Consider the following 23,553-nt stretch of genomic DNA (forward strand, 5'->3'; position numbering starts at 1 on the left):
AGCCTCATCAAGACTCAGAGCATTTAGGGGCTGGGGAGATGGCTAAGAGGTTGAGACATTTGTCTGCAAAGGCAAAGGACCTCAATTCAATTCCCCAGGACCCATGTCAGCCAGATGCATAAGGGGCTACATGCGTTTGGAGTTTATTTGAAGTGGCTGGAGGCCCTGGTGTGCTGGTTCTCTCTTTATTTCTCTATTTTCTCTCTTCCCCCCTTCTTTCTCTCTTGCTTTCTCTAAATAAATAACTAAATAATTTTTTTTTAAAAAAGACTCAGAATATTGCCTGGGTGGGACTGGAAACAAGGCTCAGTGACTGTTGACTGGAGGTGGTTGGAAATTGCCCTTCATTCTGAGAGTTGAGTATTTACAGGTTGATATAGGGACCCGTGGGTACCTCTGACACCCACTGCCCATTTGGAATTGGATCCAGTTGGATGAAAACACCTGCTGGGTGACTGCCCTTCATGTTCCATCCCAGTTCTGGTTGTGGCTTATGGTCCTTTGCACAGAGCTCAGCTCCCCCCCCCCCCACGGTTCACCTGTGCATCTCTGCAGCTTGTCGTCCCCAGTTCAGGTCTGTGTGGCCGGAAGGATGTGAAGCATGGGGACCAAGAAGACTGTTCGTTCGTGTATGTATTAGACTGTGTCCACGATAGACTGGATGCCTGAGCTTGTAAAGGGCCAGCGTCACATCTAGTCGCAATCACTTTGGAAGACTCTTCAGTCATAGCCTCACAACCGCTGCAAGATCCCGACACCGTGACAGAAGTGGCAGGCAGGAGGCAGAGGCACCACACACTCACCTGTTCGCGCCACAGCATCTGATGGGGGGGGGGGGGAGCGTAGGCTTGGCTCTCTATCCCACGCACCTTGTCTTGTGCTTTAGTTTTGCACTGTTGGTTTGATAAGCACCCACCCTTGTGTTTACAAGAGAGAAACATGGGGGGCTGGAGAGGTGGCTTAGCGGTTAAGCGCTTGCCTGTGAAGCCTAAGGACCCCGGTTCGAGGCTCAGTTCCCCAGGTCCCACATTAGATGCACAAGGGGGCGCACGCGTCTGGAGTTCGTTTTCAGCAGCTGGAGGCCCTGGCGCGCCCATTCTCTCTCTATCTACCTGCCTCTTTCTCTCTTTGTCTGTCACTCTCAAATAAATAAATAAAAAATTTAAAAACAAAAAAAAGAGAAACATGGGTCAGATGCAGCTCCCGTGTGCCGTGGTCTGGAAGCAGCTTTGCTTTGTGTGTCCTGGAGTTTTTGCTTCATTGACCAGCACCCCCCCCCCAAGAAATTTTAGGGTTTCACAATATGACTTTTGAATTCCAAGTTCCTGTAGCATGTGAGTTTATAAAAAGCAGCTTGTGTGCCTCTGGTAAAGTATTTCCCTGCCCCTCCTGCTACAGCCTGTGAGGTCTACCTTCTTTCTAGCTGCTACCTAGAGCCCAATAGTAGAGTCTCTATGTAAATTTACGTGACATGTTCACTAGGAAATTGCTTAAAGAATGAATGATATTTCTACAGTTTACTGTTTTTCACTGTAAGTACATTTTCTGACAATATGTCTTCTATTAATCATTTAAGCAATAGTAAGAGCATTAAAAAAGTGTATTCAGAGGCAAGAACCCATGGTTCATTTAGTGCTGTCTAAAAAAAATTTTTTTTATTGATTGGCATCCTCTGTGGTTGTGTGATGTAATATTTATAATATGTCACCCAGCCATACATCAAAACAAGCATGTCTGTTGTTTTATTTCCATGGGAGATGTTGATTTCAAAGAGGTCAGCCCCAGTTTTAGGTCACTTTGTGGCCTACCACCAGACCAGAAATGGGAAGTGACTAGATTTATGTAGTTATTGCTGTCTGTCAAGTCTTTCCACCCCTCCCCTCCCCCATGAACACACCTCTGGCTTCCTCACTTACCCCTGTGTACCGTGTGGGATTTTCTTGGCACAATTCCTCACAGTAAAATGGGCCCATTAAATTTCTGCATGAGCATAAACATACTACTGAGCTGTTGAGCACAGCCCTGGTCCTGCTGGGGCAGGAGCGAAGCCGGACCTGGAGGTCCCTTTGCTCATTCATCAGCGCCCACTGCTGAGAAAGCCCATTGCCACAGGATAGGAGCTTAGACCTGCCCTCGGGGCTTTGGTGCGTGGACACAGCCCTGCTGTTCTGAGATGAATGTTGAATGGAAGCGAACTTGGGTCTCTTGTGGACTTCTGTACTAGCCAAAATAACAGAGCAAGTATGGGAAAGTTGGATGCTTACAATGGCCTGCTGTTGGTCTTTGCTTACAGTCCCTTTTTTGGTCATAAATTCCCCTTCCTCAGAAGAAGGTCAACAGTGGACAAATGCTGGGCTTCATCTGTCCAATAAGCTGGGCTCCAAGAGTCTGTAGCTCTTGCTCTGTTCCGGTCTCCCTCCAGGCTCTGGTTAGCTCCTCTTCCCTCCCCGGTAGGTCCCTTTCCTCTGTATTCCTTACAACTTTAAATTATTTAAGACATGGTGCTCTTTCTTTGTTCCCTGGTAGGGAGCAGCGCTGGGGCCTGCCCAGTGTCTATAGCACTTTGCAAAGGGAAGGCAAGGAGAGACCCCTCCAACTGTCCGGGCCTGCCCTGGGCTGCCACCATTTCCCACTGAATAGGAGCTGTAAAAGTTGTGGCTTATATAACTCAGCTAGCATTCCCCAGCTAATCTACAATCTGGGCTTTGAAGATCACAAGAAAGCAAAGGTCACGACCCAGAGATCAAAGTGACAGAAGCCCACAGAGTAATTGCCAGTTACCCTCTCCATCGAGGGCCAGAGACTATCCTGTGGGTGCATTGTTTGCAGGGAGACTTCAAACGTGCTGTCGGTGAACTGTGAGCAGTCAGCTGGCCCCTTCTTCGCCAGTTGTCAGGCGCATTCATTAATGCGGTAGGTGAGCTCACCTCGGCTCATTAGAGTGAGATCATTGTCATCTCCTCCAGCATCTGGAGCTGTCCCACTCACCCTATTAGTTGTTCATTACGCCTTCGTCTTTATTAGCTTTTTCTCACCGCAAGGGAGTTGGGTGAAAGTGATGTAGCAAGGAGGGACTATATGGACGCGTTCATTGTCACTCAACTTGGAGCACACATGAAGTCAAGCAAGGTGGCGTTTAAAGAAGGCTTAACTGTCATTCGGCTCTTCCCCTTCTTTGTCCAGACAGAGAAACTGAGGGGAGACCAAGACAAGCTCAAGGCCTCACATCCTGACCTCTCTCCACTACCCTGAGAAGTGTCCCAACTTTTCATCATGAAGACCTCTGCCTCTTTTAATTTTTGTCCCTATACTCTTAAGAGCTTTGGCCTCTCAAAAAAAAAAAAAAAAAAAAAAAAAAAAAAAAAGCTTTCATGCAAGCCATAGCTAACTGTTTGCTTTTATTAACCAGACACCTTTAGCAGTTAATCAGTGCTTTTGATCAACATGAGGTAACCAGTCTTGTTAAACAGAGTTGATGTAATCCAGTCCATAGCAGAGACATATGCTGTTTCATGGGCGTCCTTGCTCTGATCTGTTAAGCTTTAGGAAAGATTGCAAGCGAGGCGCAGATGATCAAGAGCCACCATCCAGGGCCTCAGCTGGGGTTTCCATAGCCTGAACCTTACCTCCCCAGTCACAGCAGGGAGCACCGAAGAGAAGCTCTGTATCCCAGTTCTCTGAAGAACTCGCAACATCGCTGGTGTTGAATACTCCTGGAGTTATAAACATGGATTTCCAGACTGACCAGCAGATCTTGAAATCCATGGGGCTGGTCTGTGGTTGTATGCTGCTGTGCGAAGTAGCCAATTCCTCTGGGGTAACATTGTAGGCAGGATAAAAGAACATCTTGCTCTTGCTTTGAGGTCTACATTAAATAAATACATAAATAAATAAATAAATAAATAAATAAATAATCAGCATTGAGATTGGAGTAGAAAAAAAACGAAACTGATTTTGGAACAGAAAAATTAAAAAAAAAAAAAGACTTGAGGCTGTTCCTTCTCTCCTCCTTTCAATTTTAGCTTTGGCTTTAAAGGAGTTAAGAAAAATGAAACCTTCTACATGTCAAGAGAAGCTCTGGGTGCAGTCTCACATTTCAGGAAAACCTGCCTCCAGACAGAGACAAATGGGTATTTAAGCACCCTCTCAGGGTCCCAGCTCTCCTTTGGATAGCCTCCTCTTCCACATCACCGCCAACGGTGTGACCCCAGCTCCCACACTTCCGAGCCCTGGGGGCTGTTCCCCAAGCCACCTTGAGAAGGTCAGGGAAATTGGACGTTGCCCTCCAGAGCTAGGGACGACGTGCGACTCCGAACTTAGACGGATCTCTTTTCATTAAGCAGTGCCCTGGCTTAACAAGCAGTTTTATAAATCTGAAGCTGTCTCTGGGTGTCGCAGGATTTATGGACGGGGGTTTCTGCCATAAAGTGGTTTATGATGGCTGCCTTCTGTGTTATTAGTAGCTGTCTCGTCCTTCAACCATTGCTGTTTGATAATAGCCTTAAAACACCCAGAATTACTTACCTGCAGGCCCCATTCCCGATAGCCCCTGTTGACAGTCTGAATAAGTTTACTGCCCTTCTGTTGTACTCTGCCTTCAAAACAAACTGATTGAACCATCAATAGCTCCTGGAAGCTGACAGAGGGATGTCATCTGGCCTGGCCCTTGTGATTGCGGGTTATCTGGGGGAGTTAACCTTCCCGCATTGTTAACTGAAATGTTTTATGTACTAGGCAACTTTAGGATACGGCTGTGATAACCCCAGTAACTGAGTCATACATCACCGTAAAGAGGAAAAAAAAAAATTTTTTTTTTTTTTTTTTTTGGTGCGACAAATAACGGCTGGATTAAATTTACAAGGGTTGAATTGATATTGTAAAAGCCTTCATTCTGTGGCCGGCTTCTCCAGGAATCTGCTCTTGTGTTTTTATGGCAAACTTGTATTGCACTTAGGGCGGAAGCTGCAAGCTTTTGACACCCTGACATGACCTAGAACAAAGGGAAATAGATCTGCCAAGACAAGGAGCATGGGACAGGCCGGTGGGGAAGCCCACTGACTTGTCACTTGGCAATAATGCTAGAGCCAGTTCCAGGCCACCAAGGAGCAGGAAAACCCAGTACATAACACCGTTTTCTGGGCTCTATACAGCCTTGGTGCTGGAGTGGGGCGTACCGTTGGCTGAACTGGGTTGGCTGTCTCATTGCACTCGTAATTCCCACACTATTATTCCTTGCGGAGTTGTTTTCACCAGGACACTAGCTCTCAGCAGGAAAGCAGCTGAAGCCGCTGCATCATCTGGGAACTTTCAGAAGCACAAATACCAGGCCTCACTCCAGATCGCCTCAGCCAGAAGCCGTGGGGATGAGGCCATCTGAGTTTTAACACACAGATGCCCACTCGGGTCTGTGCTAGATCGTAAGCTCATTGAGAGCACAGACCTTCTGTTACATCATCGCCTTACCCTCAGCACCCTGTGCAACTCCCAGGGGTGTGGTGACTCCTCGATAATTACGTGTGGCATGTGCAAATACCAGAAAAGACCACATCGCCCGAGGGCGCACTCAGACCTTGGACTGAGTGTCTGGCTAACTAGCTGGTGACCAGTGTCATGGTGTCCCTCCATTCTTTCTGGGCAAGTGGCTCCCTAGTTCGTAACCCACTCCAGTCCTCAGCATGGAAGTCAAGAAGTGAAGTCACTGGAGTGTAGGCATGACTGGCAGGCTGTGTCATGGGCTGTCTCCCTGACTATATAAAAAGAACATTCTGGAAACAGTGGCTCTTTGTCATCTACAATTTTTTAACTAGCTTAAAAGCCAGCACCTCTCTCTCTGTCTTCCTCCTTTGATTTCAGGGCTGTGATCCAAAGAGAGGTGAAATGACAATGTGCGGTCTGTTGTCATCATGGTTCCTGGCAGCCCTGTGAAGGCATCTTTCACTCCGTCATTAAACATTGGCTGCTTTTCTGATACGGATGTTGTCTTCACCTGAATATTCATCTTTTCCCACCCTACACTTAGTGGGTGTCTTTACTCCTTTGAACGTCACTCCTGACATATTGTTTCTGTCTGTACATGTCTTTATTTGAAAGAATCTGTCGTCATCAGACTTTGCCACTACAAGTAGAAGATGGAAGTTTTCTCTGACAGTCTGAGGCTGGCGAGAATTCCGCTGAGGAGTAGAGAGAACATTTGGGCCCTTCTGTGGGGCTTTCCTGAATTTCTTTTTTTATAAGGTTGGAGGTATTTGGAGGGTTGAGTGAAAGGCTTAAGGAGGAAAAGAGAGAAGGTAATAGACTGAGGCTAGAGAGGAAGGAGAGAGGAAGAGAGAGAGAGAGAGAACGACACATTGTAAAGCCTCCAGCTTTGGGGTTGGTGGTACAAGGAAAGAAATGTATGCTTCAAAGGAATTTCATAGTATTTTTATTTTAACAAAGTGCATATGAAGGTTGGTAATGGGGGCCTTTAAATTGTCTCTGGTCTCTCTCTCTTTTTTTTAAAGTGTGTATGTGTACACGTGATCCAGGATTTGAGTGCCTCTGTCTGTCCGTGCAAGTGGAGGCCAGAGGGCTACTTCCAGGGTCGTTCCTCAGGAGTGGCTTCTGCCTTCTTTGAGACAGGGCTGCTCACTGGCCTGGAGATTGTCAGTTCTGACTAGCTGGCCAGTGCACCACGGGGATCTCCCCAGTGCTCGGATTCCAAGCATGTGTCACTATGCCAGGCGTTTTTATCTGGATCCTAGAGATTGATTGTGAGGGAAGCACCTGACCAACCGAGCCATCTCTCCAGCCTCGTGTCTGGCTTTTGAGTGATCAGTCTAGCATCCCACTCAGGTGAGCATACGCGGCTACCTTATGCATGTAGGAACCCAAAGCTCCACTGGGGAGGACATTGCCAGATAATCCCTGCCCCGAGAGAAAGCTAAACTGCTTTCTTTTTTTTTGGTTTGGCTCCTTGAAAGCCCATCTGAGATGTCTCCTCCCTCCTTCTCCCCCTTAGTTTTCAGCCATTCAGTAAGAAGCATAGCCCCGCCCCCCGCCACTTTTCCTCTGGCCCACTGTATACATACCCTTTAGCATGCAGTTTCGCTGGTTTCTAATTTCTCCTGTGAATGAATGCATCTTGCCCCATTACAGCAAGAGCAGGGATTGTGTCACCATCACCCCCAGATCCCTGTGGCCCGTGGTAGGTGCTCAAGACATATTCATGGACGGCGTGTGGCTGAGTTCACTCTAAGCATGTTTCGAAGAGTGAGAAAATTAATCCTTACCTTCAAGAATCTTGTCTGGTAGCAATGAATAAAAAGCAAATCACTAGGAAGCCGGGCGTGGTGGCTCAAGCCTTTAATCCCAGCACTTGGAAGGCAGAGGTAGGAGGGTCGCCGTGAGCTCGAGGCCACCCTGAGACTCCATAGTGAACTCCAGGTCAGCCTGAGTAGAGTGAAATCCTACAAAGCAAATCACTGGGAAACAACATGTTGGCCCGGATGTTGACAGTGCATGTGAGGTGTACCAAGAAGGAGGGATGTAATGTGGGCTAGACATGAGGAGGGAATTGGCATGGGGCTTTACGGGTGAGCTAGTACTGAGGAGGAGGGTAAAGGAAGTCATGGGGTCCTCTACAGAGTGCCCATTGCTCTTGACCTAGACCTTGACCTTGACTACTCACCTTCTCCTCTGCAGCTGGTGAGGGTCTAATCACTCATCTGATTGACAAGGTTTATAGTCTTGATGGGAAACATCAGAGCTTATGACTGTCATCGATGAGGAAGGCATAGAGACCACTGTCTGTATTTTTATGTATTTAGAAACCTACACCCTGGCCAAGTATATACATCCTCTTGTCAATTCTCTAAATACCTACCAGAGGACATTTCGCCACATATGTCACCATCAGCTCATTCCTGAAGTGTACAACAAATGCCAAGGGTTATTTCAAAGGGAACAGTGGCTGCTCAGCCTTTGCTGGGCTCTCATGACCCCCCTCAAATGACCCCCTTCAAAACCAACTCCCCTTGCTTATCTTGGACAGAGATGGTCTTCACAGTTCAATATGGAAGTGACCCAAGGAAGAGGAGAATCCAGTTCTCCAAACTCTGGATTAATTCCTCCAGGAAGCACTTCTCAGACCCAGATGTTCCTTATTTCTATCCCAAGGCCATCCAGCTTATTATGGTCTAGTTTAGGGGTCCCACATGGCAAATCCAGCTTTAAGTTATATGAGAGGTAAGAGTGAGCAGGTTAGCTCCTGGGAATGGCAGTAACATCAATGGTATGCTCATACAGGTTAGTCTGACTTGAAAACCTCCCACAATAGCAAATAAGCTGGGCTGTTTTCCATCACACGGAAGAATATGCACTGGCAGGGTCCCGCTTGCCAAATCTGGAGGGGGGTGTGGGCATCTACCATCGAGTGAAGTACCATCATGACTGTATGTTTCTAAAAAAGCTGGGTCGTGTGTCTTTGAAAAATAAGAGCATTCACACTTCATAGAGAACAGTGGTTCATCGAGAACAGACGTGGATCCTTGGCCAAGATCTCCAGCCTAAAGCGCTGCTTGCATCTCTGAGGTTGCATTCTGACCTTTCCTGTCTTGTTTCTGATTCTTCTCTCGCAGGTGTTTTGTTCTGCATAAACTGCCCCACTTGAAGTTTCTGGATGCCCAGAAAGTTACCAGACAAGAACGAGAGGAGGCCTTGATCCGAGGAGCCTTCATGAAGGTGGTGAAACCTACGGTGAGCTACCTGTACCCCCTGCATCTCACACCGTTGTCCCCTCCACAGAGCCCGGCAATGTCTTCCTGTGTGTTTCCTGAGCAGGTTGGATCTCCCGCAGGCTTCTGTGTTATACACACTGCTGGGTGTACCTGTGATACACTCTGTGTAGTCAGAGCAAGTAGTGAGGTTTTACAGGTGGACCTCGGGTCTCCTTCTCTTTAGGAGCCATAAGAGAAAAAAAAATGGACATTTCTTGTTTCTGGGGTGGGTAGGATTCATCTTTCTTTCCTTTTTTCCCCCAACATAAAGTCTCACTCTAGCCCAGTCTGACCTGGAGTCTGTAGTCTCAGGGTGACCTCGAACTCACAGCGATCCTCTTACCTCTGTCTCCTGAGTGCTGAGATTAAAGGCATGTGCCACCACGCGTGGCTAGGACTGACCTTTTCCTTCAGAAGGGGCTATTCTTTCCTGCTACTGAAAGGGAGGTAGGGGGAGTCGTGGTCACCTGTCACCTATGACAGCACTCCAGGTCTCTGAGATACCGTTCACTCAGAAGACAATGGTTGGGGCACAGTGTTCCCGGGGCCGGATGTGTGCTCCCCACATACAGCTCTCCAGTGTTCATGGTGGTGGGGTCTGCTGACATCTCCTCCCGTCGGGTGAGTCCACGTGTAGGCCATGAAAGTGAACGTGGTGTTCCCCTCATGACTGCTCGGCTGAGGCAGGGGTAATTTGGATTGGGTGCTTGGGTCAAAACAGGAGGTTTCGGGCTGGAGAGATGGCTTAGCGGTTAAGCGCTTGCCTATGAAGCCTAAGGACCCCGGTTCGAGGCTCAGTTCCCCAGGTCCCACGTTAGCCAGATGCACAAGGGGGCGCACGCGTCTGGAGTTCGTTTGCAGTGGCTGGAGGCCCTGGCGTGCCCATTCTCTCTCTCTCCCTCCATCTGTCTTTCTCTCTGTGTCTGTCGCTCTCAAATAAATAAATAAAAATTTAAAAAAAATTAAAAAAAAAAAACAGGAGGTTTCAAGGATGTGTGTGTTTATCCCCTTTGGGAAAATTTGAAGGGCTTCAGTGAAGACTTGGGCATTTGCTTCATGAACCACTGTTCACCCCTTCGGGGCACCGTCACCGCCCTGGGAGACTGGGGTGCTTCATCCCTCGTGTGTTAGAAGTGCTGGCACGGGAACGCCGAAGGGCCTCTTGCTCCTCACTTAGTGCCATACAGCCCTCAGTACAGGCGTCGGAGGTGATTCAGGTGGGGGTGGAAGGGGGCTGGGAACTAAACGAAGCCGCAGCAAAGCGCAACAGTGAGACCTCTTCCATCAAGTCCTCGGCCGCCAGCAGACCTCGATCCACTTTCTCTCCCCGAATCCATGAGGTGCAGCTGATTTCCTGTTATGCTGAATAAAATTGCTAACAGTTGTGGAAATAGATGATATGGAGGGTATAATACCGGCAGATAAGTGTGTTGTTACCTGCTTCAGCATGTGGGGGATTAATTGAGTGATTCATTTCATAGCTATTAAAGTGTTAACAGTTCTCCTTATTGGAGCTCAGATTTGACATACCGTGCATGACTGACTTTAGTTATTCCAGCTTTTGCAATTCTGTCCAAATGAAGGGATTTATTTCTTGGCCTTTTTGTCTATCTCTCTTCTTCCCTCTGTATCTTCCTCCTGCTTTCGTCTCTTCCTCTCTCCTTCCCTCTGTCTTCCCTTCCCTCTCTTCTTCTCTCCTCCTTTCCCTTCCTTCCTCCCTCTTTCATTCCTTCCCTTCTTCCCTTCTTCTTTCCCTCCCTTTCTTTTTCTTTTAGAGAAAGAGAGAAAGAAGAGGAGAGAATTGCCAGGGCCTCAGCCACTACAATCAAACTCCAGACGCTTGCCCCACCTGGTGGGCATGTGCGACCTTGCGCTTGACTCACCTTTGTGCATCTGGCTAACATGGGATCTGGAGAGTTGAACATGGGTCTTTAGGCTTTGCAGGCAAGTGCCTTAACCACTAAGCAATCTCTCCAGCCCCTTTCCTCTTTTTCCTTGAGACTTCAGAGGTACTCATCATTACCCATCCCAGCAAAGTATGATGAATGAGCTCTGTGATACTGTGGATGAGAATCTGGCCACACTTCCCACGTTCCCATCATCTCCCCTGTGCCAGGTAGAGTGGTGTTCATCTTGTTCTCATTTGCTTTGGGATGGGAAGCTACGCACCACCACTGGAAAACTGCAGTACTAACTGGAACGTCCACTGGGCTTGGATGGCATACTCAAGTATGCACCTGGTTTTGTGCCAAGGCTCTGTGTGCATATATTGGTGAGCCCTTACAACTCTATAAAGTAAAAGGAAGGGTACCATTGACACCCTCTATAGATGAGGGAATTCCAGCTCAGAGCAGGTACAGGGCTGCCCATGGTCACCTGACCAGGAATACCCTAGTTGGAGTTTCATACTCTTGTCTGATCATGACTCTCAGACCCTTCTCACCCAGTTTTCTTACCCTGGGACAGTGAACCAGATATTTTACTCTGGGATCTCTTGGCACAAATCAAAACTCCCAGGAAGGTCTAAATGAAGAAGACAGGCGAAAATAGACCTGTTCCTGTTATACAGAATGGGGCTGGGGCTGGAATCCTCCATATTTTTGACAGTGATGGAGAACAGTTTCTTAAAACCTACTGGCAGCTGTTTGAGTCATTAGTGACATCACCAGCAGTGGTCTTTGAGAGTTCCCCATAAACTAGAGAATTAGCCCATGCTTTTGTGGAGGAGCCTAGTATCCTTGCTAATTGTATTAAGCTTTTAAATATCCCATTAAGAAATTGAGGTGGGGCTGGAGAAATGGCTTCTTGGTTAAGGTACTTGCCTACAAAGCCAAAGAACCCAGGTTCCATTCCCCATGATCCACATAAGGCAGATGACCAAGGAGGCACATGTGTCTGAGTTGGTTTTTGCAGTGGCTGGAGGCTCTGGCACACACCCATTCTCTCCCTCTCTTTGTACTAAATAAATCAGTATTAGAGAAGAAGAAAAAAATTAAGAGACAAAAATATCCTGACAAAGCATGGAAACCTTGAGGTTCCCTATTTATGGAGTGACATGATTTCCCCAAGTGGAGAGGTCTTTAGAAATCACTTGTTATTCAGTGAGGGAGGCATGTGGGGGCGGGGGGTACATTTGCCCAACCCCCCACAGTCCTAGTGCATCTCACCGTTGGAACCCAAACTAGAGGTGTTGAGGTTCTAGTTAGATATACTGTTTATATCACAATCCTTCAAGATCCCAAGGCTGGTTTCATATCAAACTGTAAGTGTTGGTTGAGCGGCTGGCAACTTCCTTTTGTCTGTTGTTTTTGAAGTCGTCCGGTATGTTCCCTGCAGATAGAAAGAGGCCAAATGAGCTCTTTGCTGAATTAATAAATTGGCGCTCCAAAGAGGTGGCTTCTTGCCTGTTCACTGTGCACAGCCTGTGTTTGGTTCCCATGCAGGTTTGTGTGTACACTTCCCTTCTCTGTGCATACATACACATGCATGTTCCGAGAGGCATGTGTACCCCCCAGAGTTGACTTCTAAGTGAAGAGCAATTTCCTTCCTACGAATACTGCGTACTCTCGGTGAAGACCTATTTTTCATAACAGAATTGGAATCTCCAGTTGGCTTCTGTCTTTTCCAAGGAGGCCATGGCCTGCGGTGCTGACTCAGCAGAGGGTTCCGGTGGCTGAGTAAGGAGGCTGTGATTCGGGGAGCTGTTTTCATTTTATTCCTGACATAAAGTATTTGGTAGAATGGAAAATGCCTCTCCAATCACAGCCCTTGCTTTTAGAGGTAGGGAACGGGCAGCCTGGGTGTTCTCAGCTGACGCAAATGCAAAATCAGGCAGGAACTTAATCAAGCCCCTATGTCACCGAGGCTTGATTTGGTACCTGGCAGGCCCTGGTGCTTGAAAGCAAGTTCTCTCTCGCTCCTGATGACATATTTTCCCCTCTGTGCCTGCCTTTTGTTGTTGGAGAGCTCTTTCCATCTGAGCTCTGATTGTTGGTTAGAAAGATGTTGTATTCATTAGGAACTGATAGCTGATGCTACAGTGGGCTCTCTAAGACTCTATCTGTGTGTGTATGTGCAAGCACGTGCGTGTGCGTGCATGCATATGTGTGCCTGTGTGTGCGTGCACGCACTTGTGTGCATGTGTAATTTTGTGTGTGTATAGTCAATGGACCTGTCACAGCTAGGATTCACTTGTCTCTCAGAATTTTAAAGCAGATACAAATCTCATGTCAAATATTGGTCATTGAGTCGTGGCCATTGTCACTGCAGAGAACATCAAGCAGCTGGATACTGGGAAGCTTGAGCCGCCCACTCCCATTAAAGGTTTCTGTGATGTCCAGACTGCGACCCCCCTCACCACACTGGGAAACACAGATCAAAGGAGAGCCACGGCCTGTCCAGGAGGGCGTATGTGGCTGCGCACACACCAGCGCCGCACATCAGAGAGGCAGCTCGACATCCCGACAGTCAGAATTGCTTAATTATGTCCTGGCTTTGTAATTATTCATCCCTGTTCTGGCAAAGAGCACAGTTGTCATTTCTTTGACATAATTATTTAAAGCTGAGCCCTCCTGTTTACCGCCGTGTGTACAAAGTTGGCTACCGAGTGTTTGCTCCCCAGAACCATAGAGAAAGCTCGGAGAGAGTGGTCACGGGGTGAGTGTGGGTGGGTGGGTGGGGGGAACAACACTGGAAGGATCATCATGCCAGTGTTGGGAAGCTTTGGCACAGGTGAGCTCTTGCCCACTTAGGTGGCCATTTCCTGGAAGATAAAGCGTGATAGCAGATGTGTCTGTACTGATACGTCACCAAAACTATGTCACGCATTCCTTTGTGCAGGCATGCCTGGCTTCCCAGCAGATGTGACTTCGTCTTTTACAAAGCTTGTGTATTCCCATGGATGTATCTTTAGGTAATCAGAAAAGGGTGTGTGAAAGAGAGAGGGAGGGAGGGAGGGAGCAAGTGTGGAGGTAGGGAGAGTGACGTGTTCAGGATTAAACTTTAGAGTACATACCTCTGCTGGAGTTCTTTTTCATCCTCAAACTGAACGTTGGAAGCCTCCTGGGTCCCGGGATCACTTGCTCCCCTGTGTGCCCTACACAGTACGGGTCCTGGCACCGCAGTCGGGTACAGGCTTCACTGGGTACCTTTAGTTTCCTCCATCAGAGTGTGCTCCGGAGTGCCCATGGAAACTCTAACAAGGTCAAGAGGAGAACAGGAATCACAGGGAAGCCGGCTCCTGTCCTGTGCCGGGATGAGAAAGTTGCCCATCTCAGGGATGCAGGGCCCATGAGGGTCGGTTCAGTCCTGCGTCTCCGCTGCCCGGCCTGCGGCAGAGGCTCCGTCTCTACCCATCACCCGCGTGAATCCCGCGCAGCCCAGTGGACTGAGACATGCGTGGCGAAGGTTGCGTATTTTTTCAATTGCATTGACATGATCATCTGCCAAAGCAGCAGAAAAGATTGTTGTCCTTAGAAAATGGGGTAAGTTAAACTTGTGGGCTGGCAGAAAAGGTTACATATTTGCTTTTCTGGAAGATTTACCCAGAGCTCCCTCATGACAGGAAGACCTAGGGCCACCATGATTACTGTACATCGCCCTTCTCGTGGGGAAACAAGAGTGTGGCCGGAAGCTGCCGCTCTCCATCAACAGGGTGTTCCCAGAGCCCTCCTTCTGTCAGAACGTTTCTGCTCATAGCAGAGCTTTTAAAAGTAATACAGGGGGCCTGGCGTGGTGGTGCATGCCTTTAATCCCAGCACTTGGGAGGCAGAGGTAGGAGAATCGCCATGAGTTCAAGGCCACCCTGAGATTCCATAGTGTATTCCAGGTCAGCCTGGGCTAGAGTGAGATCCTACCTCAAAAAACAAACAAACAAACAAACAAACAAACAAATAAAAGTAATACAGGGGGCTGGAGAGATGACTCAGCACTTAAGGCACTTGCCTGTACAACCTCATGACCTGAGTTCAGTTCCCCAATACTCACATACAGCCAGATGCACAAAGTGTTGCATGTATCTGGAGTTCATTTACAGCAGCTAGAGGCCCTGGTGTGCTTTCTCTCTCTCTCTCTCTCTCCCTCCCTCTCTCTCTCTCTCTCTCTCTCCTTCACTCTCTCTCTGCTTGCTTAGTAAAAATATAAAAAAAGTGGGCTGGAGAGATGGCTTAGTGGTTAAGCGCTTGCCTGTGAAGCCTAAGGTCCCTGGTCCGAGGCTCATTTCCCCAGGACCCACATTAGCCAGACGCACAAGGGGGTGCAGGCGTCTGGAGTTCATTTGCAGTGGCTGGAGGCCCTGGAGCGCCCATTCTCTCCCTCCCTCCCTCCCTCTTTCTCTGTCTGTCACTCCCAAATAAAAAAAAAAAAAAATATATATATATAAGTAATATAGATTTTCTTGAAATTTATAGTTAAATAAAATTTATTAGAAGATTCAAATGGAATATTTAGGACATTTGTTTGTAAAATCACTTTTATTGACAATTTAATATATTAATATATAATAATAGTTTTTTCTCAATTTTTATTAACATTTTCCATGATTATAAAAAATATCCCATGGTAATACCCTCCCTACCCCCCCTTTCCCCTTTGAAATTCCATTCTCCATCATATCCCCTCCCCATCTCGATCAGTCTCTTTTATTTTGATGTCATTATCTTTTCCTCCTCTTATGATGGTCTTGTGTAGGTAGTGTCAGGCACAGTGAGGTCATGGATATGCAAGCCATTTTGTATCTGGAGAAGCATGTTGTAAGGAGTCCTACCCTTCCTTTGACTCTTAAATTCTTTCCGCCACCTCTTCCGCATTAGACCCTGAGCCTTGGAAGGTGTGATCAAGATGTTTCTCAGTACTCCAGTCACTTCTTTCCAGCACTATGATACCTTCTGAGTCATCCCAAGGTCACTGCCACCTGAAAAGAGATTCTCTACCAAAAGTGAGAGTAGCATTAATATAAGGGTATGAACATTAAGAGAAGTGCTTACTGGGCAGTTTGATAAGCATAGTATATACATTTATCCAGACATCAGCATATGCTACACCCCTAGGGCTCATGACTACCCCTGTTTTAAGTTTACAGTATCAGGGATGTGTTTCCCCCCTTTGAGCTGGCCTCCAGTCCAATTGGAGGGCAGTTGGTTTCCACCATGACAGATGTGCCACTATTGTACCCATTGGCTCATTTGGCCTGGCTGGCCAATTATAAGGCTTGCAGTGTCCACTGTTGAGTATATTCACTGGTGGTATCTCTTTCTCCCATATAATAATAATTTGATTATGTTCCCTTCCCTTTATTCTTTTTCACCTCACTCCTGTTTCCTATCCACAAGGACCCTCCTCATTCAATATATTCCTTCTTCTGTTTTGCTATCTCGTTTTGTCTGTCCTCCGTGTCAACATGTTGCTGCCCTTAGGGGGTATCAGTACCCACTGTAGGGTCATGAATGCAACAGTCAGTCTACGTCCAGAGGACAATGTCCCAAAGTATGCCTACCCACCCTGTGGCTCTTACGTTCTTTCATACCCTTCTTCCTCACTATTCCTAGAGCCCTTGGGGAGTGTGGGAGAAGTCTTTTGCAATGTTGAACCCTGAACAACCTCTTATTTTTCTGCTTTGATGAGTTTTGAGTCTCCTCAGTGTCTGCCACCATCTCCATGGAGACAGGTTTCTGGCTAGCAGCTAGAGCAGCACTCATATTTTTTCCGTGACTAACTTCTTCAATGTTCCCTGAGCCCTGGTGGGTACGATAGAAATGACTGGTCCAGTGCTAAGTCCAGGCTCTCTCTTCTTATATTGATGAGTCTTGGGTCTCTTCAGGATTTGCTGCCATCTGTAGAAAGTTTCTCCAACCTTGAACATACACAGTGAGAAGGCTCCTTGATGTGTATAGTGTTTCTGTTGAGGCAAAGACCCCTCTGGGGTCTATGACCTTACAAGCCGTATGTTTTTAACTTGATTCTCAGTACGAGCTGTGAGTTCCTTCCTACTGAATGGGGCCTCTTATCTAGTCAAAGAGCAGTTGGTACGCCAGTAACTTATGAGCCACTACTGCACTGGAGAAACCAAGCTGAAACTGACATGGGCGCTTTCTCCGTGCCAGACAGCTGCCTGAGCGCTGGAAGCTGTCCTGTGAGCTGCTGGGGGAGAAGAGACACGGGCAGTCGGAACAAGCAGTGGGTCCCTCACTCTACATAATACATTGATTTCATCAATGATGGGGCTGCCACAAGTCGGTGTGAAGCTAAAATGAGATTTTCCTGTCTTAGCTGCCACTGGGGTTATTCTCAGACTTTAAAGAAGCTCACCCCAGTGGCTTGCTTAAAGTGCGTGTGTGTGTGTGTGTGTGTGTGTGTGTGTGTGTGTGTGTGTCAGAAATCCAAGGACAACTAAGAACATTGGTCTTCACCTCCCCCCCCTTTTTTTTGTTGTTTGGTTTTTGAGGTAGGGTCTCACTTTAGCTCAGACTGACCTGGAATTCACTATGCATTCTCAGGATGGCCTTGAACTCACGGTGATCCTCCTACCTCTGCCTCCCAAGTTCTAGGATTAAAGGCGTGCGCCACCATGCCCGGCTACCTTTCCCCTTTTTAAGACAAAGTTTCTCTGTTGATTTTGGCCAGTGTGAATGCCAGACTACCTGGTCCCTGGGCTTTGGGATTCTCCTGACTCTACTCCAGATTGCCAGAGGTATGTTGGGGTTACATACACAACTTTGGGTTCTAGGGACATGGCTGGATCCCCCTGAACAGCCCTTGGGGGCTGGGGGGGGGGCGCGCTAAGAAGGCAGAAAGTCAATGACACAGACTCTGGGAGTCAGGTGACAAACTGTAAGTGGACTCATTTATTGAGGAAAACAGACATCTCTACATACCCCTTCCCCACTTCCCATTGGTCCTTTCTTATACCCCTTCCTCACTTCCCATTGGTCTTTTCGTTATTTGGCATTGTGTTGTCCCTTTTTCATTGGCTTGTTTCTTGTGTCAGCGGTGTCCGGGTGTCTAGGCAGGGTTTAGGTTGGGTCACAGGGGAAGTAGCAGTCGCTTGTGCTGTGACCTCAGGGCCTCCTCCCAGGGACCCCCTGGCTGGGCTTCTCCTACTTAAGGACCCAGACTCCAGTTTTCAATCTGGGTACTTTAACCACTGAGCAATCTCTCCATCCCCAATTCTCTTTTAAATGCCCAACCTAGTGTTTTGCTAAATGATACCTCATTTTAAAATACAGCACGGGCTGGAGAGATGGCTTAGCGGTTAAGCGCTTGCCTGTGAAGCGTAAGGACCCCGGTTCGAGGCTCGGTTCCCCAGGTCCCACGTTAGCCAGATGCACAAGGGGGCGCACGCGTCTGGAGTTCGTTTGCAGAGGCTGGAAGCCCTGGCGTGCCCATTCTCTCTCTCTCCCTCTACCTGTCTTTCTCTCTCTGTCTGTCGCTCTCAAATAAATAAATAAATAAAAATATTAAAAAAAAATACAGCATGCCTGTCTTTGATGCCTGTCAGTCTATCCTACACCAAGTGCAAGCATATATAAGATGATCAGAAACTACCTGTAGTTTTATAACAATGACTAACATTTATTCTATATTGTACATAAATCCAGGGCCTGCCCATAAATAAATGCCGTTAACCATAAGTAGATGCAATTAAATAGGCGGTTAGCTAACACCCAGTGTCAAACACCCAAAAATATCATTTGTATTTCCTAGCTATTTCTAACTTCCCCGATTTTGTTATAATTTCATGTTTTCTTTCTGCACAGGTGTTTCTTGTCTAGAGTCATTCAAATTCTATTTTTAGTTACTTCGTAGTAACTTTTGAAGAAAGGAAAAATTTTAATTAATTTTTTTTTTTTTTTTTTTTTGGAAAATGCTTAGGCGACATGTTTAGAAACATTCTGGAAGCCAAACATTTGCAGTTTGTTTGTTTTTCTTCCTTATCCCTGACTTCACAGTTTGTCACATTTATTTGAGGGGGAGTCACTGATGGATGTTATATTACTGGTTTTTTGTTTTTGTTTTCTTTCAATGTTCTTCCAATAATGCTCTTGGGAAGCAGTTTCTAGAACCTTGGGTTTGGGTATGAGTGCATTGAGATCCAAGAAAGAAGGTGGCAAGAGCATTGTGAATGGATGGAGAGCTGAAATTCAGTAGGAGAGTGACACAGCTTGTTGCTGCTTCCGGAAGCACCCATGCACGTAGAGGAGACATGTTTCTGGTGGGACCATGCTTGCCCCTGCCCCCTGCAGCCGAGCTCTCCTCCACGCTTTGCTTCTGCAGGCTTGCTGTGCCAAGAGGGTGGTGGGAGTCAATGGCACATTTTAAACATGGAGAATGAGGGCTTGAGAGATGGCCTGGCACTTAAGGCACTTGCCTACAAAGCCAAAGGACCCAGGTTTGATTCCCCAGGACGCACATAAGCCAGATGCACAAGGGGGGGCGCATGTGTTTGCAGCGGCTGACGGCCCTAGTGTGCTCATTCCCTATCTGCCTCTCAATCTTTCTCTCTTTCAAAAGAATAAATAATAAAATTTTAAAAAATTCAAAAATGAAGAATAAAATATCCTCAGGGAACTTTGTATGGCCTTTGAAACCCTACAATTGGAGAAAGCATGGCAGAGTGCGTTTTTGTCTAAAAGAAATTACACCTTTCTCTGCCCTAGCCCATTGACCTTGGCATATAATGCTTTGGCCATTGGCATGTGAATGGATATGATAACATGCTAATTCCAGGTGAGACCTTCTATAGCACCGTTTCTCTCCACTCATTGCCCTCACACATCTGGCACTTTCTATGAAACGACATGGGAAGCACATGGAGCCTCCCCGAACCCGACCCTTAGTCTGAAGCCAAACCACTCTGCCAGCTTCAGACCCATGCAAGGCTTGTCTGAAGCCACCAGGACTGAGCCGCTGCGGCTGTAGAATCCGGACCTTCCTGTGCATATGTGTCCTGCCCTCTGATGATTGTAGGGACACCCACAATAGACACAGTTTGGGTTCAGTGAGGCGATTGTTGACTCCTGTAGGCTTTCTTGGTGATTGATTAGGACAGCCCAGTTGGTCTAAGGGCTGGCTGGCTGCCTAGTGAGACACTATTAGAGGCACAGAAAATTTCCTCGTGTTTAGTTCGGAGAGCAAGTAGCATGCAGTATGTTTTCACTAACTGTTGGATATCACAGTGCCTACTTAATAATTGCACATCTAATTGTGTCCCTAGTCTTAAATCTATGAATGAGGAAACACCCTTAGAGACACTTGACCCATTACCTAAATTTGCAGAGCAAGGAGGCTGTCAGGGTCTTCCTTGGGTCTGTCTGGGCCCCATAGTTCATGCCTTTTTTTTCTTTAGGGCTATCAGCATGCACACAGACACACACATATACATACACGCACATAAATATACCGTTCTCTTCCCTGTAAGGTCCTTTATCTTTCTTTCAAAGCATGAAGGGAAGACTTCCAGCTCTTCACCCGGCCATGAATAACCCGTATTCATCATGATTGCTGGAAGTCCCTGAGATGGAACCTTATTAGCCAGTCGTCATGTCTGTGACCTGCACACCACTGGCTTGATGTCGGCTTGCTCCATCTGGGAAGATTTTGGAGCATCTCACTTGGGTGGCTTAGATTCTTAATTTTAAACATTAAGCTAGAGATGAAAGAGGAGAGGAGAAAAGGAAAGGAAAGAAGAGAGTCAAGTTGAGCTGCCATTTTAAAGTCACCCTCACTTCAAACTAACCTTACCCCAAGTTCTGTATAGCTTTGAGGCTTAGATGGTGTGTTGGTGAGCTTGAGTCCTACATAATCTTCAAGTTTTCTTTTAAGAGAGAGCGAGACAGATAGATAAATAGAGAGAGAGTTGGCACGCCAGGGCCTCAGCCACTGCACTTGAACTCCAGGCACTCATGCCTCCTAGTGGGCATGTGTGACCTTGCGCTTGCCTCACCGTGTGTCTGGCTTATGTGGGAGCTAGAGAGTCGAACATGAGTCGTTAGGCTTTCCCAGAAAGCACCTTAACCATCAAGCCATCTTTTCAGCCCTCGTCAGTGTTTTTTCTCTCTACCTCCTACCCCATCTTCATGACTGTGAGCCCAGATGAGGAGGAGCAGGCTGGACATGCACAGCCAGCTTGTCCGTGAACAGAGAAGGGCCCTGACTGGTGTGTACGTGAAGAGAAGATCACGATGGCTCTCTCCTGGGATGGCGCCAGCATCTTGCTATGTATCTTCTGGAGTTTGAGGCTTCATGGAGCTCTGCATTGCTTGGAAAATCTCTCTGGGTTCATGGAAACATGGTATTGTAGGAATTTAACCTATGGGCAGTCAGGCCTATGTAGCAAGGAACCCTACTGAAAGGGTGGATCAGTGCTGAGCCACATTGTTGCCAGGCCACGAGGGAAAAGCTTAAGTTAATTACATGTGAACATTATGTACAAGAACGTGACAAAGGAAGGAGAAAAGGGGATGGTATGGGTACATTTTCTACTCTGTAGTTTGGGTTATTTCCAAATTGCGTGTTATTAACAGCAGGCAAGAAGAGAATAGTTTAAAGAAGATACAGAAAGTAATTCATACACTATTAGTAACGAAACAGGTATTGTGCTGCCTAACATTTCCATGTGTTTTTGTGAACTCCAAAACAAAGTCAGTGGATAGGATAAAATCGTGATAGAACTTTGGATCATCCAACTTGAGCATAGTTAAACTCTCCACAAAGTTGTAAGCAAAAATTTGAGTCTGGGAGCTGGGGAGATGGCTCACTGGGTTAAAGTGATGGTCCCACAAGTGTTATAAAGGCCTGACAAGGCCTGAGACCAACTGAATTTGAGTCCCCAATATCCATGTGAAAACCTGGGTGTGGCCATGCTCATCCACCAGACAAGTCCTGAGGGGGAGCCAGAAACTGGAGTATCAGTGGGGCTTACTGATGGGAACAGAGACAAAAGTGACATTGAGGGAGAGACTGTGTCTCCAGATAACACAGAGATGAGCAATGGAAGGTCACCGGATATTCTCTGACCTCTAGACATGCATGTGTGGGACACATGCATCTGCATACACCACACACATATCACATCACGTCACACACAATACCTCCATACATAAATATGAATGCTTGGCGTGTGGGGATCGAGCTTAGTTGTAGAGAGCCTCTTAGCATGAGGCTCCGTGTTCAATCCCCTGTACCATCTCCCCCTCCCCAAATTTAATTAATTAATATAAGTAAAAGAGCAAAGTTTCCTTGTTTGAAGATTGCTAATTTTTGATTTTTAGGGCACCATTTAGGAGAGTATCAAGCAGTTAAGGAGCTTAAGTAATGACACTTCTTTACAGAGTAGGTCCAGGGGCTGGAGAGATGGCTCAGCAGTTAAAGGCTTGCAAAGCCTGATGGACTGGGTGTGATTCCTCTGTGCACACACAAAGCCAGATGCACAAAGTAGTGCATGCCTCTGGAATTCATTTTCAGTGGCAAGAGACCCTAGCATATCCATACTCTTCTCTTCCTCTTTCTAATAAATAAACAAATAAATGGTTTTCTTAAAAAAAGAACTAAATACGTGTTTTCCCTAAGAGATTAACTCGATAAATTTGAACCCTGAGCTGCTGTCCAAGGCTCTGCACAATTCTTGGATCCAGCTCCGGAATTTGTCATCCCACGGTGGTCACCATGGAGTAGCCTTGGACGCTACCTGGTCTCTCTTTGTCACTCTGACTAGGACAAGTGACATTTCACAAGCTCGCTAGGACAGGTGTGTCCTTGTGGTCCCCAAAGGCTGGTGGCACAACTTGCTCTTTTCGTTGCTTTTCTCCTTCTTCCAGCCTTAGAGGCACAAACAGGGCAGGACTTGCCTTCAGCAGCCTTGCCACCAGGGCTCCTTCGGAGGTTAACTGAGCCAAGTTCAGTGCCATCGTCAGATCGCAAGGGTGGTCAAGGTTTTCACCAAGGACAGGGTTAGGATCATTTTATTTTTCATGTGCATCTTAAAATATGGCGGTAAGTTTGGAGGTACATTGCCTGAATGAGAACTCATTATTTCTTTTCAACAGCAAACGAATGAATGCACTCTGTCTGGGCTGCAAAGCTGTTTTGTTTTTCTTTTCTTTTTTTGGTTTTTCGAGGTAGGGTCTCACTGTAGCCCAGGCTGACCTGGAATTCACTATGAAGTTTCAGGGTGGCCTCAAACTCATGGCAATCCTCCTACCTCTGCCTCCCGAGTGCTGGGATTAAGGGCGTGTGCCACCACGCCTGGCTTTTTTTTTTTTCCTTTTTTGAAGTGGGGAATGTTAAGTGGGACTCCTGCTTAATGAAGCTTTGACTCATGAGTGACATTTACAAGTCAGTCCCCTCTTCTTGCTCTGTATAGTCGGCATTTTGGATGGTCACAGAGGCCCTTTGGCTGGGTGACCTGTCTGTCCTGTTTTATTTGGCAGATTTTTAGTCTTTTTCTTCCCCACTGCCCAGCTTTTGTTTTTGCTCTTGGTGTTTGATTCCAACAGTTGCCTCCAGCTGTTCCTTTGGGAAGGTTTAAAAATCTGAATAGAGGATCGCTATTATGCTCCAGGAAACACCTAGGATTCAGTTCTTAATTTGTACTTGGGCTGCTTTTGGGTGCTTTTTGGATGTGGTGGTTCACGTGGAGGCTGGGCCTGCTCTGAGTTTCAGGATTGCCCTGAAAATTGGAACATGGGCTGAGGGGGGAACCTTCTGTCATTTCATGTTCTACTGTGCAGGCAAGAGCTATTGTGCTTCCCCCAAGCCTGCCCTGAGGGTGACAAGGGAGACTGTGTGGCAGGAGCTCATGCTGTCT

General features: G+C 47.0%; 1 protein-coding gene across 1 annotated transcript in view; it reads left to right on the forward strand.

The window, feature by feature from the left end:
• The window catches only part of Lrmda (leucine rich melanocyte differentiation associated), a 1,121,019-nt gene that overhangs the window by 637,707 nt on the left and 459,759 nt on the right, over positions 1 to 23,553 (forward strand). Inside the window, exon 5 of the mRNA XM_045137137.1 lies at positions 8,616 to 8,733. Within this exon, the coding sequence (XP_044993072.1) occupies positions 8,616 to 8,733 (118 nt within the window). The remainder of the gene's footprint in view (positions 1 to 8,615; positions 8,734 to 23,553) is intronic.

This window comes from Jaculus jaculus, chromosome 18, assembly GCF_020740685.1.
Source record: "Jaculus jaculus isolate mJacJac1 chromosome 18, mJacJac1.mat.Y.cur, whole genome shotgun sequence".
Classification (NCBI taxonomy): domain Eukaryota; kingdom Metazoa; phylum Chordata; class Mammalia; order Rodentia; family Dipodidae; genus Jaculus; species Jaculus jaculus.